This window comes from Coregonus clupeaformis, chromosome 10 (genome assembly GCF_020615455.1).
Source record: "Coregonus clupeaformis isolate EN_2021a chromosome 10, ASM2061545v1, whole genome shotgun sequence".
NCBI classification, from domain to species: Eukaryota; Metazoa; Chordata; class Actinopteri; order Salmoniformes; family Salmonidae; genus Coregonus; species Coregonus clupeaformis.
In genome coordinates, this window is record NC_059201.1 from 9,394,153 (window position 1) to 9,410,207 (window position 16,055).

Sequence of the window (16,055 nt, forward strand, 5' to 3'; positions counted from 1 at the left end):
AGGTGCTCTGTAAGGTGCTCTGTAAGGTGCTCTGTAAGGTGCTCTGTAAGGTGCTCTATAAGGTGCTCTGTAAGGTGCTCTTCAAGCAACAAGGAGCAAATATAGAGGATATAATATCATACTATACAGAAGCCATAAACTATGGACTTCAGACAGATGAGTACGCCTTACTTGACCATCACTGCAACATCAACTGTATCATGACACCCTCAGTCACAAGCCAGACTCTTGCCAGTCGTTGTAAATGCAGGACTGGAGAACATTACTCAACCTTGGCTCCGAGAGCATCGTATGCCTCGAAATCCACTGTGTTGGTGAGTAGAGGTGTTTCTGATTGTGAAGCTCCTTTTCCTTGGAAGAATCAATAACTACTGTGTAAACTTGGGAACGCCAGACATACACTGCTGTTCTTTATTGTTGTAACGTCAAGAGCTATTCTGCAGTACATGCACATTCTCCCAGGGTTTGTTTATAGTCTGCATTGCAGCATTGCACAGACACTTACTATTTGGCGAATCTACTCTATCACACATTGGCATTATAATTTAGTTCCATTCACCAAAGCTTATTATCAGTATTATAACATGTTATACAATGTTATTAACCATTATTAATCCTCTCTCTGGTTCATTACCATAAAACAGATATGCTTTCTCTCAAACTATCCCCAACAGCAATGGCCTTAGCTCTCCTTCTCACTCTTGTCGTCTGCAGAGTGGTGACAACCCTCCAAGAGACCATAGCAGTAGAGAGATCATAGTGTATAGCGCAGCAGCATCCTGTTCATTTCTATATTCTCTCATCTCACACGCCACACATACTCGTTATCTGTCAGAGAGCCGTCATGTCACCTCTAAATGGGTTGCAGTCTCCTCTCTCAAAGTGTTTAAAAAAAATAATAATCTTAAACCAATTGTGCTAATGCTCCACTCTCAGGGTTGATTGACAGGCAGAATGTCAGAAGACATCCAGAATGTCAGGAGACACCCAGAATGTCAGGAGACACCCAGAATGTCAGAAGACATCCAGAATGTCAGAAGACACCCAGAATGTCAGGAGACACCCAGAATGTCAGAAGACATCCAGAATGTCAGAGGACAACCAGAATGTCAGGAGACACCCAGAATGTCAGAAGACACCCAGAGCTGTGGAGCAACAAAGGGGGGATAAGGTCCTTGTTTGCCGCGTCAGAGTGGCAAACATTTCCAGTTCTATCTCCAGTCGGCTACAATAAGGGAATTATGATTTGAATACTGACAGATGTCTTTATATCTGAGTATAGCTACTGTAGATAGAATCAGTTGAACAGGCTGCATATATATGTTTAGAAATCCACTTATGACCAAAGGTGGAATATTACCTATATTATGTGCAGTAATTTTCATTCTCATACTAAATAGAGGATTGCCTTGGAGAACATTGGATTTGGGTATTCACCAACCTGTCACGATCGTCGGAAGGAGCGGACCAATACGCAGCGCGTGGAGTGAACATGATGACTTTATTTATAAAGCAACCACGTAAAAAAACAACAAATGACGATAATGAAGTCCTCAGTGACACGACTGAACACGGAACAATAACCCACCAAACACAGGAGAAAACACACAGAATATATATGGCTCCCAATCAGAGATAACGAGCCGACAGCTGACACTCGTTACCTCCGATTGGGAGTCATTAACCAATCACCAAAAACACAAACAAATGAAACTCACCCAACCCAACACCACCAAATGAAATACACCCTGGCTCTAACACACAGTCCTTGGAGCCAGAGTGTGACAGTACCCCCCCCTAAAGGTGCGCACTCCGGGCGCACCAGCATACAGTCTAGGGGAGGGTCTGGGTGGGCGTCTGTCCCCGGTGGCGGCTCTGGCCCCGGTCGTGATCCCCACCCCACCGCAGTCACAACCTGCTTCGGTAGCCTCCTCCCAATGACCACCCTCCAACTAACCCCACCTGGACTAAGGGGCAACACCGGACTAAGGGGCAGCATCGGACTAAGGGGCAGTACCGGACTACGGGGCAGTACCGGACTAAGGGGCAGTACCGGACTAAGGGGCAGTACCAGGCTAAGGGACAGCACCAGGATAAGGGACAGCACCAGGATAAGGAGCAACACCGAGCTAAGGGGCAGCACCTGACTAAATGGCGGATCCTGGCTGGCTGGCTCATGGCTGGCTGACGGATCTGGCTGCTCATGGCTGGCTGACGGACCTGGCTGCTCATGGCTGGCTGACGGATCTGGCTGCTCATGGCCGACTGACGGATCTGGCTGATCCTGTCTGGCAGAAGGCTCTGGCTGATCCTGTCTGGCAGAAGGCTCTGGCTGATCCTGTCTGGCAGAAGGCTCTGGCTGATCCTGTCTGGCAGAAGGCTCTGGCTGATCCTGTCTGGCGGAAGGCTCTGGCTGATCCTGTCTGGCGGAAGGCTCTGGCTGATCCTGTCTGGCAGACGGCTCTGGCTGATCCTGTCTGGCGGAAGGCTCTGACGGCGTTGGGCAGACGGGCAGTTCAGACGGCGTTGGGCAGACGGACAGTTCAGGCCCCGTTGGGCAGACGGCAGACTCTGGCCGTCTGAGGCGCATCGTAGGCCTGGTGCGTGGTGCCGGAACAGGAGGTACCGGGCTGAGGACACGCATCTCAGGGCTAGTGCGGGGAGAAGCAACAGGGCATGCTGGACCCTGGGGACGCACCGTAGGCCTGATGCGTGGTGCCGGAACTGGAGGTACCGGGCTGAGGACACGCATCTCAGGGCTAGTGCGGGAAGCAGCAACAGGGCATGCTTGGCCCTGGGGACGCACCGTAGGCCTGATGCGTGGTGCCGGAACTGGAGGTACCGGGCTGAGGACACGCATCTCAGGGCTAGTGCGGGGAGTCGGAACAGGGCATGCTGGACCCTGGGGACTCCCATAACGCCTAGTGCGGGGAGCCGGAACAGGGCATGCTGGACCCTGGGGACTCACCTCACGCCTAGTGCGGAGAGCAGGAACAGGCCGGGCCGGGCTGGCGAAGCGCACCCCTATCCCTGGTGCGTGGAGTAGGAACAGGCCGGGCTGGGCTGGCGACGCGCACCGTATCCCTGGTGCGAGTGGCCGGAACAGGCCGGGCCGGGCTGGCGGCGCACCCTATCCCTGGTGCGTGAGTAGGAACAGGCCGGGCTGGGCTGGCGACACGCACGTATCCCTGGTGCGATAACAGGCCCGGCGCACCGATCCCTGGTGCGTGGAGTAGGAACAGGCCGGGCTGGGCTGGCGACGCGCACCGTATCCCTGGTGCGAGTGGCCGGAACAGGCCGGGCCGGTTGGCGGCGCACCGTATCCCTGGTGCGAGGAGTAGGAACAGGCCGGGCTGGGCTGGCGACGCGCACCGTACACTTAGTGCGAGGGACCGGAACAGGCCGTACCGCACGGGAACACACACTACTGGCTGCACCACGGGACTAGGAACGGGCCGGACCGAACTGGTTACACACCCCAGTACCTCACGCCGTGCCTCAACACTTTCCTTCCCTGCTTTACCCAGTTGCCCCCTTGACCTGGTAGCCCACTGAATCCGTCCCTTCTCTGCCTCCGTCAGCCCCCCTTAACCTGGCAGCCCTCTGACTCTGCCTTGTGGCAGCCTCCTGCTGCTCCGTCGCCCAAGCCATGTGCCCCCCAAAAAATTTCTTGGGGTTGCCTCTCGTCCTTCCGACGTTGGCTCTGCCGACGCCGTTGCTCCTCTCTCCGTCGCCTCTCCTCTGTTTCGCTCCATGGACGGCGATCCATGCCGTCCAGGATTTCTTCCCACGTCCAGGACCCTTTTCCTTCCACCAGTTCCTTCCATGTCCAGACCCTTTGTTCCTGGACGCGCTGCTTGGTTCCTTTATGGTGGGTTATTCTGTCACGATCGTCGGAAGGAGCGGACCAATACGCAGCGCGTGGAGTGAACATGATGACTTTATTTATAAAGCAACCACGTAAAAAAACAACAAATGACGATAATGAAGTCCTCAGTGACACGACTGAACACGGAACAATAACCCACCAAACACAGGAGAAAACACACAGAATATATATGGCTCCCAATCAGAGATAACGAGCCGACAGCTGACACTCGTTACCTCCGATTGGGAGTCATTAACCAATCACCAAAAACACAAACAAATGAAACTCACCCAACCCAACACCACCAAATGAAATACACCCTGGCTCTAACACACAGTCCTTGGAGCTAGAGTGTGACACAACCAACCTGTAGTGCCCAGCTGCTGAGTTGCTATAGTCACCCCCAGGTCAAGGTGAATACGACCTGACAATTTTCTCTCAACTCACAATATGTGCCTTTCCCTAATAGCTCACACTGCAGACCAATGTCAAGAGACCTTTAAAAAAAAAGCCATTTCAGGAAACTCTCCAGCAGTCCCACCCATTATATTTTATGCTCCATTCACATAAAACTTGCTGCTCAGCCTTGATAGTGTTTTTATGGGTTCGATGTGGACACTGTGCTGTGCTGTGCTGCACTTCATTCTAGCAGAGAGATGCAAGCCGGGAGGTAGAGGAGACATGGAGCACAGCTGAGAGATGGAGAGGTGATTGATAGACTGAATTTCAGAAGCTTATATTTCACTTTATTCAGCCACGATTCAGCCCCTGGTGGACAGCTAGTAGGGTGTATCGTAACATGGCTGGAAAGAAAGGATTGGAAGAAGAGTCGGGGTTCTCTCACTGAAAACCCTGTTCAATGTTGCTTGGCTGGGAATGAGCACTGGTAAATGTCTGGAAGGATTTATATTATCGTACTGCACTTCAAAGGACAGTTATTAAAGCACATTTATTTAATTTACAATCGGGGGCCATCAATCTGCAACAGTAATAACAGCATGGGAATTAGCGTTTAGAATAGGACATGCCTGAATTATTCTCAGCCATGTTGGGATAGCACTGTGACAAAACACTCCGATGGTAGGCTATTTGAAACATTCAGTCAGATGCTAAGCTATTTGAAACGTTCAGTCAGATGCTAAGCTATTTGAAACATTCATCAGATACTATGCTGTTTGAAACATTCAGTCAGATGCTAAGCTATTTGAAACATTCAGTCAGATGCTAAGCTACTTGAAACATTCAGTCAGATGCTCAGCTATTTGAAACATTCAATCAGATCCTAAGCTATTTGAAGCATTAGGTCAGATGCTAAGCTATTTGAAACATTCAGTCAGATCCTAAGCTATTTGAAACATTAGGTCAGATGCTAAGCTACTTGAAACGTTCAGCCAGATGCTAAGCTATTTGAAACATTCAGTCAGATACTATGCTGTTTGAAACATTCAGTCAGAAGCTAAGCTATTTGAAACATTCAGTCAGATGCTAAGCTACTTGAAACATTCAGTCAGATGCTAAGCTATTTGAAACATTCAATCAGATGCTAAGCTATTTGAAACATTAGGTCAGATGCTAAGCTATTTGAAACATTCAGTTAGATCCTAAGCTATTTGAAACATTAGGTCAGATGCTAAGCTATTTGAAACATTCGGTCAGATGCTAAGCTATTTGAAACATTCAGTCAGATGCTAAGCTACTTGAAACATTCAGCCAGATGCTAAGCTATTTCAAACATTCAGTCAGATGCTAAGCTATTTGAAACATTCAGTCAGATGCTAAGCTATTTGAAACATTCAGTCAGATGCTAATTTATTTGAAACATTCAGTCAGATGCTCAGCTATTTGAAACATTCAATCAGATCCTAAGCTATTTGAAGCATTAGGTCAGATGCTAAGCTATTTGAAACATTCAGTCAGATCCTAAGCTATTTGAAATATTAGGTCAGATGCTAAGCTACTTGAAACGTTCAGCCAGATGCTAAGCTATTTGAAACATTCAGTCAGATGCTAAGCTATTTGAAACATTCAGTCAGATGCTAAGCTATTTGAAACATTCAGTCAGATGCTAAGCTATTTGAAACATTCAGTCAGATACTAAGCTATTTGAAACATTCAGTCAGATGCTAAGCTATTTGAAACATTCAGTCAGATGCTAAGCTATTTGAAACTTTCAGTCAGATGCTAAGCTATTTGAAACATTCAGTCAGATGCTAAGCTATTTGAAACATTCAGTCAGATGCTAAGCTATTTGAAACATTCAGTCAGATGCTAAGCTATTTGAAACATTCAGTCAGATGCTAAGCTATTTGAAACATTCAGTCAGATGCTAAGCTATTTGAAACATTCAGTCAGATGCTAAGCTATTTGAAACATTCAGTCAGATGCTAAGCTATTTGAAACATTCAGTCAGATGCTAAGCTATTTGAAACTTTCAGTCAGATGCTAAGCTATTTGAAACTTTCAGTCAGATGCTAAGCTATTTGAAACTTTCAGTCAGATGCTAAGCTATTTGAAACATTCAGTCAGATGCTAAGCTATTTGAAACATTCAGTCAGATGCTAAGCTATTTGAAACATTCAGTCAGATGCTAAGCTATTTGAAACTTTCAGTCAGATGCTAAGCTATTTGAAACTTTCAGTCAGATGCTAAGCTATTTGAAACTTTCAGTCAGATGCTAAGCTATGCCTCGCTGTGGGAGGGAAATAAAGCATAATCACAATAAAGAGCCCGTAAACATATTACCCAGATGGAATGGAAGAGATATGTTGTACGATGGTGTATTTATTTGGATCCCCATTAGCTGCTACTTTAGATTGAATAGGCCTTAGAAATAAAATGTCTTCCAGGAAGTGGTATGAGCCAATCATAGCTCACCATGAAGCGACTTGAACCAATCATCACTCACCACATTTTATTAGAATCATGATGTCAAGGATAACAGAAATATCCATGATCTTCTGTCAAATGTTCATACTTTCTTTGAAATGTTACTCACCCTCTCTATAGAAATATCATAATCTTAATGAGCGCTTGAAGAAATGTTTTCAATCACTAAGAGAAAATTAGAAAGATATATTGAACTGACCATAACTCATTATCTTTCCCCATGTACTAACCATGCTCCCTGTAACTAGCACATACATAGGCCTACATATATATCCTACCTGGGCTGAATATTTCAGCTCAATCCCGAGCTAATCACACACAACCAAGAGGAACGTGTTCTGAACCATAATCCTCACTTTGACACATTACCACCATATAATCTTTATAGTATATAATGCCCATCATTGGCATATTTATTGCTCTAAATTATTCAAGGCATTAGAAATTCCACAGAGTGTTAGATTTCTTTGAGGAATGCAAAAGAATGGGACGGTGGCCAATTTGGAAGGTGATATCCTCGGTGCTCAGCCTCAACCAGGCGTTTCCAGTTAACAACAACACAATTGACTAAACTTAAAAGGGGTTCCAGTTGTAAGGGCAAGGCTCTCAGTGTAGACCCAATTACTGCTACGCTGTTAGCACTCCTCTGCTAATTGCATTCATCCTCACTGCAAATTCATTATCATCGAATTGAAGATCGAGGCTCTCAACCCCGTCCCTCATTTCTATAAAGTCTAAAAACCACCAGGTTTCTTTTGAGTTACAGGGTAGTTAGAGGTAAGTAACTAGCTCCCAATGTGGTGTGGGATAATGGCTTTCTATTGGAACCCTAATTGGAGTAGGATAAAAGAGAGTTATCACTGCGGAGATGTGTGAACCGCTGGGCCACAGCAGGGGGCCTAACCAAACCACACTTTACCTGATAACTACAGTAGTAACCGCTCTTGTACGATAGAGTTGTTGTTGTTCATACAAACCAAACAGTGCCTGTAAGAAATTGTTTAGTGTCAAGCAAATCTACTCATGTGTCTTTCTGTTATGACTCAACCTTTTACACGATAAAACATTTACCTAATGTGGCAACGTTCCTAAACACCTCACAAAGCACAGAAGAAGAACAACAACAATATACTGCAGTCTACATATGAAATCCTTCATGGATAAACACTGCATCATACCTCACATCCTCCCAGCTCATATAACCAGCTGCCATTCAGAGAGGTCTATAGCATGGGACTAATCTCAATGGTCTGCCACTAGGAAACAGAGCCACCTGACCTGACCCCCTCCCCTGTCTGTCACCCAGCAGTGCATTTCAAACAGGCCCCACATCTACATCTCCTCATTTTATCTCCTCATCCCAATCTATTGACATGGGCCCACACACACACACACACACACACACACACACACACACACACACACACTGCTCTGTCTTCTCCACCACGTTCAGCTCTGTCCCTAGGGAGGACATGACCTGCTCTGCCGCCACCGCCCGCCCGCTGCCCAGCAGAATGACAGCACTAGTCCCAGAGCTATGCTGTTCTCTCTACCCTATTTTGGCTGCAGGCTACTTGATGTTCACCGTTACAAATCTGCAAGGCTCCCCAAACGTCCACATGGCATCCAGAGTACAGATATCAGTCAGTCAATCAGAACCAGTCTGATATCATTATCTCACTGTTAGTTGACGGTATACTATTTCTTTCAGAGGGGGAATATTGAAGCAGGAAATGCATTACAGTGACTGTTTGATTTGATTTTTTAAATGGAAAAGCTGTAGGCAGGAAAAGGTTATGGGTCATTTCAACACAGAAGAAAATAGTAAATATCGGTATAGGCTTGGCTGACTTAAATATTTGGTCTCTATTCTAAACAGGCAAGTTTAGACAGAGCCAAGTCATGGCTGGTTCACATAATGCTAATCATAAGAATATTCCAGCTCACACAATTACCTCTGCACCTTGTGATTGGTCGACGTCTCTGTCGATGTGACCTTTCTCAGTAAAACATTTATGGTGCTTATAATATGGATGTTAGATTATCGTTAATTACTCATTGGTCACACAACACGTGTGGTTGGGTGTCAGGTGATACCACTGCGACTGACAGGTAGTAGCTTCCTGTACAAATTCAAAAATGCAAATCTCCCATCAAAAGAAGACATAAGTATCCAAACCACCATGATCTGCTGTTGTGATGATGAGCAAACCAAAATCACTTTTAAATATCCATTCTGATTTGTAAAGGAACTGTCTCCTCATGATATGAAAGAATAGTAATTGAATTTGACTAAAATGCTAATGAATATCTGCGTATAAAAACAAGAATCCCATGGAGCATAAGAACCAGTGTGAGAATGATCCATTAAAGTGTATCACACAGTTTTTGGAAAGTATTCACCATGAACAAATACGCAAATATGGCACTGGAATGCAAATGAGGGGGACTGACTGCACAATTTCAACTCATAAGCAGATCTGCACAGTCTCATGTGATGTTAGTTAAACCTTAAACGCAACATAAACCAACCACATTTTAAAAAATCAAATTAATTTTGAGATTCAGAGTTATACAGTATCTATGAGCAGTGAGGTTTAATCCCTTATACTGTGAGATATAACAGAGTGTGAGCACTTCATCTCCAGAAAAGCAGAGCTGTCACACTGCATCACACAATCAGCTTGGCCAATGTGTTTTTCACGCCCGTTTTCCTTTCCATTGCATTTCAGCATCTGTCCATCGGGCTGCTGACTGACTAACAAATCAGAGAGAGCCTGATTGCTGTTTTCAAAATGAGAGAAAAAAAGGGATCTGCTCGTAGTAACATTTTATTTGATTTTATTTGAATGAAACACAGCTATTGAAAGACATCCACACGATTGATGTGTTGTGTGTGATTCAGACAGACTTTTGACCAAGCGATTTCATGAATCTGTTGTATAGATCACACCAGCATAAAAGTAACTGGTTTCTCTCTCTCTCTCCCCTCCCTCCCTCCCTCTCATGACTATAACTAATGAATGTGGATGGTGCTCTGGGGGCTTGCAGTCTTATTAATGTGCTCGGCTGTGCTCTCGTCAGGTTACGGTGAAAGGTTCAATTGCTCTGGCGAGGCCCCCACCTCAATAAACAGCGGTGCTAAAGAGGTTTGTTTATTGGGCAGACCTTGGCTTGACCTCTGGAGCTGCGGGACCTGCCTTGTGATTACCTCAGTGTTGGCCCTGCCCTCAGAGACCAGTGACTGGCAACTAGTCCACTTTCCAGGGCTGTCGAGTGGCTGTGTGGTCTGGCCATCTCTTCCAAATCAATCACACTCACTCCGCATAATGGTGCACCCGCTTCTATGGAGAAGAACATGGCTTGTGGCCATACTACAGGCGCTTGGATACTAGTAAACTAATAATGTGCCCAAGTGTGTTTATCATGAGAACATTTTGAACTTTAGGTATTTTTGGAGTCTATTTTCTCTATTACCTGTCTCTAGTAGCCCAGGGTTTCATTTCATCTGCGATCAGTGTTGCTGTTCCAGTGTTGTTGTTGTTTTGTCTAATGCAGAGACGTCTCTCCAGTCGGCTGTCGTTAGTTGTGTCGCTGTTCACCCCCAGTGAAATTACCTAATTATTTCAACGTTACGTCACAATTTCTACCTTTTCGCCCTGGGGATCCCTCACTCTCTCTCACCACTAAAATCACTCTGAACTTCTCAACGGTTCTCCTACAGCTGTAAATGTCTGTTGTTGTTTTGTTATATTGGCATTTTGTTTGAAGCCAAAAAGATCAACACGTGACCCCAGAGCACCCTACATCCCTATTTCATCAGCTTCTCCTCGTTTGAGTGTCGCACAACTTATAAGTGTCCCCTAATTATTTACAGTGAGATCTGTTGGAGTGAAGAACCAATCTATATGACTGCTTTTATAGTGAGATCTGTTGGAGCGAAGAACCAATCCATATGACTGCTTTTACAGTGAGATCTGTTGGAACAAAGAACCAATCCATATGACTGCTTTTATAGTGAGATCTGTTGGAGCGAAGAACCAATCCATATGACTGCTTTTACAGTGAGATCTGTTGGAGCAAAGAACCAATCCATATGACTGCTTTTATAGTGAGATCTGTTGGAGTGAAGAACCAATCCATACGACTGCTTTTATAGTGAGATCTGTTGGAGTGAAGAACCAATCCATATGACTGCTTTTACAGTGAGATCTGTTGGAGCAAAGAACCAATCCATATGACTGCTTTTATAGTGAGATCTGTTGGAGAAAATAACCAATCCATATGACTGCTTTTATAGTGAGATCTGTTGGAGTGAAGAACCAATCCATACAACTGCTTTTACAGTAGGCTACATTATCCTAGCACCTGACCATTGTGAACATCCTCACCTCTCCACTGTGATAGCTGATAGCTGATAGCAATGTGTTGTGGGGATCTTTCTGGCCCAAAATGGCTGCCTGACATCGCCTAGGTGGACGCTACTAAAGCCATACAATGTCAAGTGCTTTAAGAACCTGGTGGAAGAGCTATGTTAAGCCATGTAAATCAAATCCATCATACTGTATAGGAAATACTTTACATGAAGTATTGTGTAATAACATGTTGTTACATAGTAGGTGCTTTGCATTTACCCCATAATAGTTGAACAGTTTACGTTATTGCACATATGTATTAAGTTATTACACAATTTGCTGACAGTAATTACACACCATCATTATGATGAGGATGTGTGTGACGTGCCCATAGAGATGCATATAGTATCTACTGTAATTGTGTTGACGTACCTATGTGACTTCTGTGTGACGAAGCGAGGGTCAGCTGTCCCCAGAGAGACACCAGACAGACAGCCAGCAGCAGCACCCTTCTGCACACGCTCCGTAGGTCTCGCTCCCGCATTCTGAAAAGACAGGGTGGGGAAAATTTGGTCAGTCACATATCAGTAATTAGGGCATTATTGGGGTGTCATACAGGCGTGCCTTAGCGACAAGACTCAACATACAGTCCTACAGTACAAGACAAAATCACAATGGAGAAAGCAACTGGCTTTGTGTCACGTTGTATAATGATTCGAAGACAGGCGCAGGAATACGTATTAGGGGTTTTATTACTCCACAAACACGTATATACAGTGGGGAAAAAAAGTATTTAGTCAGCCACCAATTGTGCAAGTTCTCCCACTTAAAAAGATGAGAGAGGCCTGTAATTTTCATCATAGGTACACGTCAACTATGACAGACAAAATGAGAAAAAAATATCCAGAAAATCACATTGTAGGATTTTTAATGAATTTATTTGCAAATTATGGTGGAAAATAAGTATTTGGTCACCTACAAACAAGCAAGATTTCAGGCTCTCACAGACCTGTAACGTCTTCTTTAAGAGGCTCCTCTGTCCTCCACTCGTTACCTGTATTAATGGCACCTGTTTGAACTTGTTATCAGTATAAAAGACACCTGTCCACAACCTCAAACAGTCACACTCCAAACTCCACTATGGCCAAGACCAAAGAGCTGTCAAAGGACACCAGAAACAAAATTGTAGACCTGCACCAGGCTGGGAAGACTGAATCTGCAATAGGTAAGCAGCTTGGTTTGAAGAAATCAACTGTGGGAGCAATTATTAGGAAATGGAAGACATACAAGACCACTGATAATCTCCCTCGATCTGGGGCTCCACGCAAGATCTCACCCCGTGGGTCAAAATGATCACAAGAACGGTGAGCAAAAATCCCAGAACCACACGGGGGACCTAGTGAATGACCTGCAGAGAGCTGGGACCAAAGTAACAAAGCCTACCATCAGTAACACACTACGCCGCCAGGGACTCAAATCCTGCAGTGCCAGACGTGTCCCCCTGCTTAAGCCAGTACATGTCCAGGCCCGTCTGAAGTTTACTAGAGTGCATTTGGATGATCCAGAAGAGGATTGGGAGAGTGTCATATGGTCAGATGAAACCAAAATAGAACTTTTTGGTAAAAACTCAACTCGTCGTGTTTGGAGGACAAAGAATGCTGAGTTGCATCCAAAGAACACCATACCTACTGCGAAGCATGGGGGTGGAAACATCATGCTTTGGGGCTGTTTTTCTGCAAAGGGACCAGGACGACTGATCCGTGTAAAGGAAAGAATGAATGGGGCCATGTATCGTGAGATTTTGAGTGTAACCTCCTTCCATCAGCAAGGGCATTGAAGATGAAACGTGGCTGGGTCTTTCAGCATGACAATGATCCCAAACACACTGCCCGGGCAACGAAGGAGTAGCTTCGTAAGAAGCATTTCAAGGTCCTGGAGTGGCCTAGCCAGTCTCCAGATCTCAACCCCATAGAAAATCTTTGGAGGGAGTTGAAAGTCTGTGTTGCCTAGCGACAGCCCCAAAACACCACTGCTCTAGAGGAGATCTGCATGGAGGAATGGGCCAAAATACCAGCAACAGTGTGTGAAAACCTTGTGAAGACTTACAGAAAACGTTTGACCTGTGTCATTGCCAACAAAGGGTATATAACAAAGTATTGAGAAACTTTTGTTATTGACCAAATACTTATTTTCCACCATAATTTGCAAATAAATTCATTAAAAATCCTACAATGTGATTTTCTGGATTTTTTTTTCATTTTGTCTGTCAAAGTTCACGTGTACCTATGATGAAAATTACAGGCCTCTCTCATCTTTTTAAGTGGGAGAACTTGCACAATTGGTGGCTGACTAAATACTTTTTTCCCCCACTGTATATATATCAAAGGGATGTACCAGGTGTGCGTAATGAGACAAGACAGTCTGGGGTTGGTGGTAATGATCCAGGTCAGTGACGTAGACCTCCGGAACTGGTGAACGGAATGAGCAGCAGTACCGGGGGGATCCGTGACACTTTGTGCGTTGGCCCCCTTATGAGCACTAGTGATCAGCATCATCTGACAGACCTGTTGGGTATCAAACACAGCAGGGTGTCCCATCCTGCTGATACAGTACAATGTGGCTTCCTTCCCACAAACCAGAATAACAGATTCAGGATCTTAATTTGATTACCCGGAAATTAAGAACTTGTAGTGTATTTGAGGTTTGAGATTCAGTGTGAATTGATTTAGCTAAATAACTTGTTAGTATTCAAGTGTAAACATACAGGTGCTTTTCATGTCTCCTAAAATTATGTGCTGTATTCTCTTACCAACGCATAGCTACAGGAACACTGCAGCAACCACAAACCCACCACAACCTCCAGTATTGTACTTCTCTATAGTGCAAGAAGATCTATAAATAGAAAAAATGAAATGATGTCTGACTGTCCCACATTCCCCCGTTTCCCTCTTTCCCTCTTGATAAATTATGTCTGACTGTCCCTCATTCCCCCATTTCCCTCTTTATAAATGACGTCTGACTGTCTCTCATTCCCCTGTTTCCCTCTTTATAAATGATGTCTGACTGTCCCTCATTCCCCCGTTTCCCTCTTTATAAATGATGTCTGACTGTCCCTCATTCCCCCGTTTCCCTCTTATAAATGACGTCTGACTGTCCCTCATTCCCCCGTTTCCCGCTTTATAAATGATATCTGACTGTCCCTCATTCCCCCGTTTCCCTCTTATAAATGACGTCTGACTGTCCCTCATTCCCCCGTTTCCCGCTTTATAAATGATATCTGACTGTCCCTCATTCCCCCGTTTCCCTCTTCATAAATGACGTCTGACTGTCCCTCATTCCCCCGTTTCACTCTTTATAAATGACGTTAGACTGTCCCTCATTCCCCCGTTTCCCTCTTATAAATGATGACTGACCCTTATTCCCCCGTTTCCCTCTTAATAAATGACGTCTGACTGACCCTTATTCCCCCGTTTCCCTCTTAATAAATGACGTCTGACTGACACTTATTCCCCCGTTTCCCTCTTTATAAATGATGTCTGACTGTCCCTTATTCCCCCGTTTCCCTCTTAATAAATGACGTCTGACTGACCCTTATTCCCCCGTTTCCCTCTTTATAAATGACGTCTGACTGTCCCTCATTCCCCCATTTCCCTCTTTGTAAATGACGTCTGACTGTCCTTCATTCCCCCGTTTCCCACTTTCCCTCTTTATAAATGATGTCTGACTGTCCCTCATTCCCCCCTTTCCCTCTTTATAAATGATGTCTGACTGTCCCTCATTGCCCCATTTCCCTCTTTTTAAATGACGTCTGACTGTCCTTCATTCCCCCGTTTCCCTCTTTATAAATGACGTCTGACTGTCCTTCATTCCCCCGTTTCCCACTTTCCCTCTTTATAAATGATGTCTGACTGTCCCTCATTCCCCCCTTTCCCTCTTTATAAATGATGTCTGACTGTCCCTCATTGCCCCATTTCCCTCTTTTTAAATGACGTCTGACTGTCCCTTATTCCCCCGTTTCCCTCTTTATAAATTATGTCTGACTGTTTCTCATTCCCCCGTTTCCCTCTTTATAAATGACGTCTGACTGTCCCTTATTCCCCCGTTTCCCTCTTTATAAATTATGTCTGACTGTCCCTCATTCCCCCGTTTCCCTCTTTATAAATGATGTCTGACTGTCCCTCATTCCCCCGTTTCCCTCTTTATAAATGACGTCTGACTGTCCCTCATTCCCCCGTTTCCCTCTTTATAAATTATGTCTGACTGTTTCTCATTCCCCCGTTTCCCTCTTTATAAATGACGTCTGACTGTCCCTTATTCCCCCGTTTCCCTCTTTATAAATTATGTCTGACTGTCCCTCATTCCCCCGTTTCCCTCTTTATAAATGACGTCTGACTGTCCTTCATTCCCCCGTTTCCCTCTTCATAAATGACGTCTGACTGTCCCTTATTCCCCCGTTTCCCTCTTTATAAATGACGTCTGACTGTCCTTCATTCCCCCGTTTCCCTCTTCATAAATGACGTCTGACTGTCCCTCATTCCCTTGTTTCCTCTCCCCCTGTTCCCCAGCTCAGTAATCATGTAGTGTTCAGAGTCTGTTGTTCAGTAATACAGTGTGGCTGTGTAAGAGGCCCTGGGAGAGGACTACAAAGAATGAAATCAGAGGCTCATCTTATTGCCAACAGAGCCCACTCCTCTCACAGGAAAAACTGTCACAAATCACAGCCATCCTTTCAACTCCTTGCCAGTGTATCCACTCAAATTAGTGAAAAGATTGGTTTCATGCAAAGAGCTTAACTCTTGCTTATTTGGCAGTGGCTCGTGAAGGGAGTAGAGAGGGAGACATCTACAGTTGTAGAGCTGGGTGGCATCTAATGGGAGGTTCTATCTACTGTAGCCTATGTAGAGGAGGCTTCTTTGATGGCTTCTGTCAAGTACAACCAGACCTGG

General features: G+C 45.0%; 1 protein-coding gene across 1 annotated transcript in view; it reads right to left on the bottom strand.

Moving 5' to 3' along the window:
* Window positions 1–16,055, bottom strand: part of LOC121574900 (chemokine-like protein TAFA-2) — a 130,245-nt gene that overhangs the window by 25,309 nt on the left and 88,881 nt on the right. The window contains exon 2 of the mRNA XM_041887567.2: window positions 11,542–11,654. Within this exon, the coding sequence (XP_041743501.1) occupies window positions 11,542–11,653 (112 nt within the window). The 5' untranslated portion in view covers window position 11,654. The remainder of the gene's footprint in view (window positions 1–11,541; window positions 11,655–16,055) is intronic.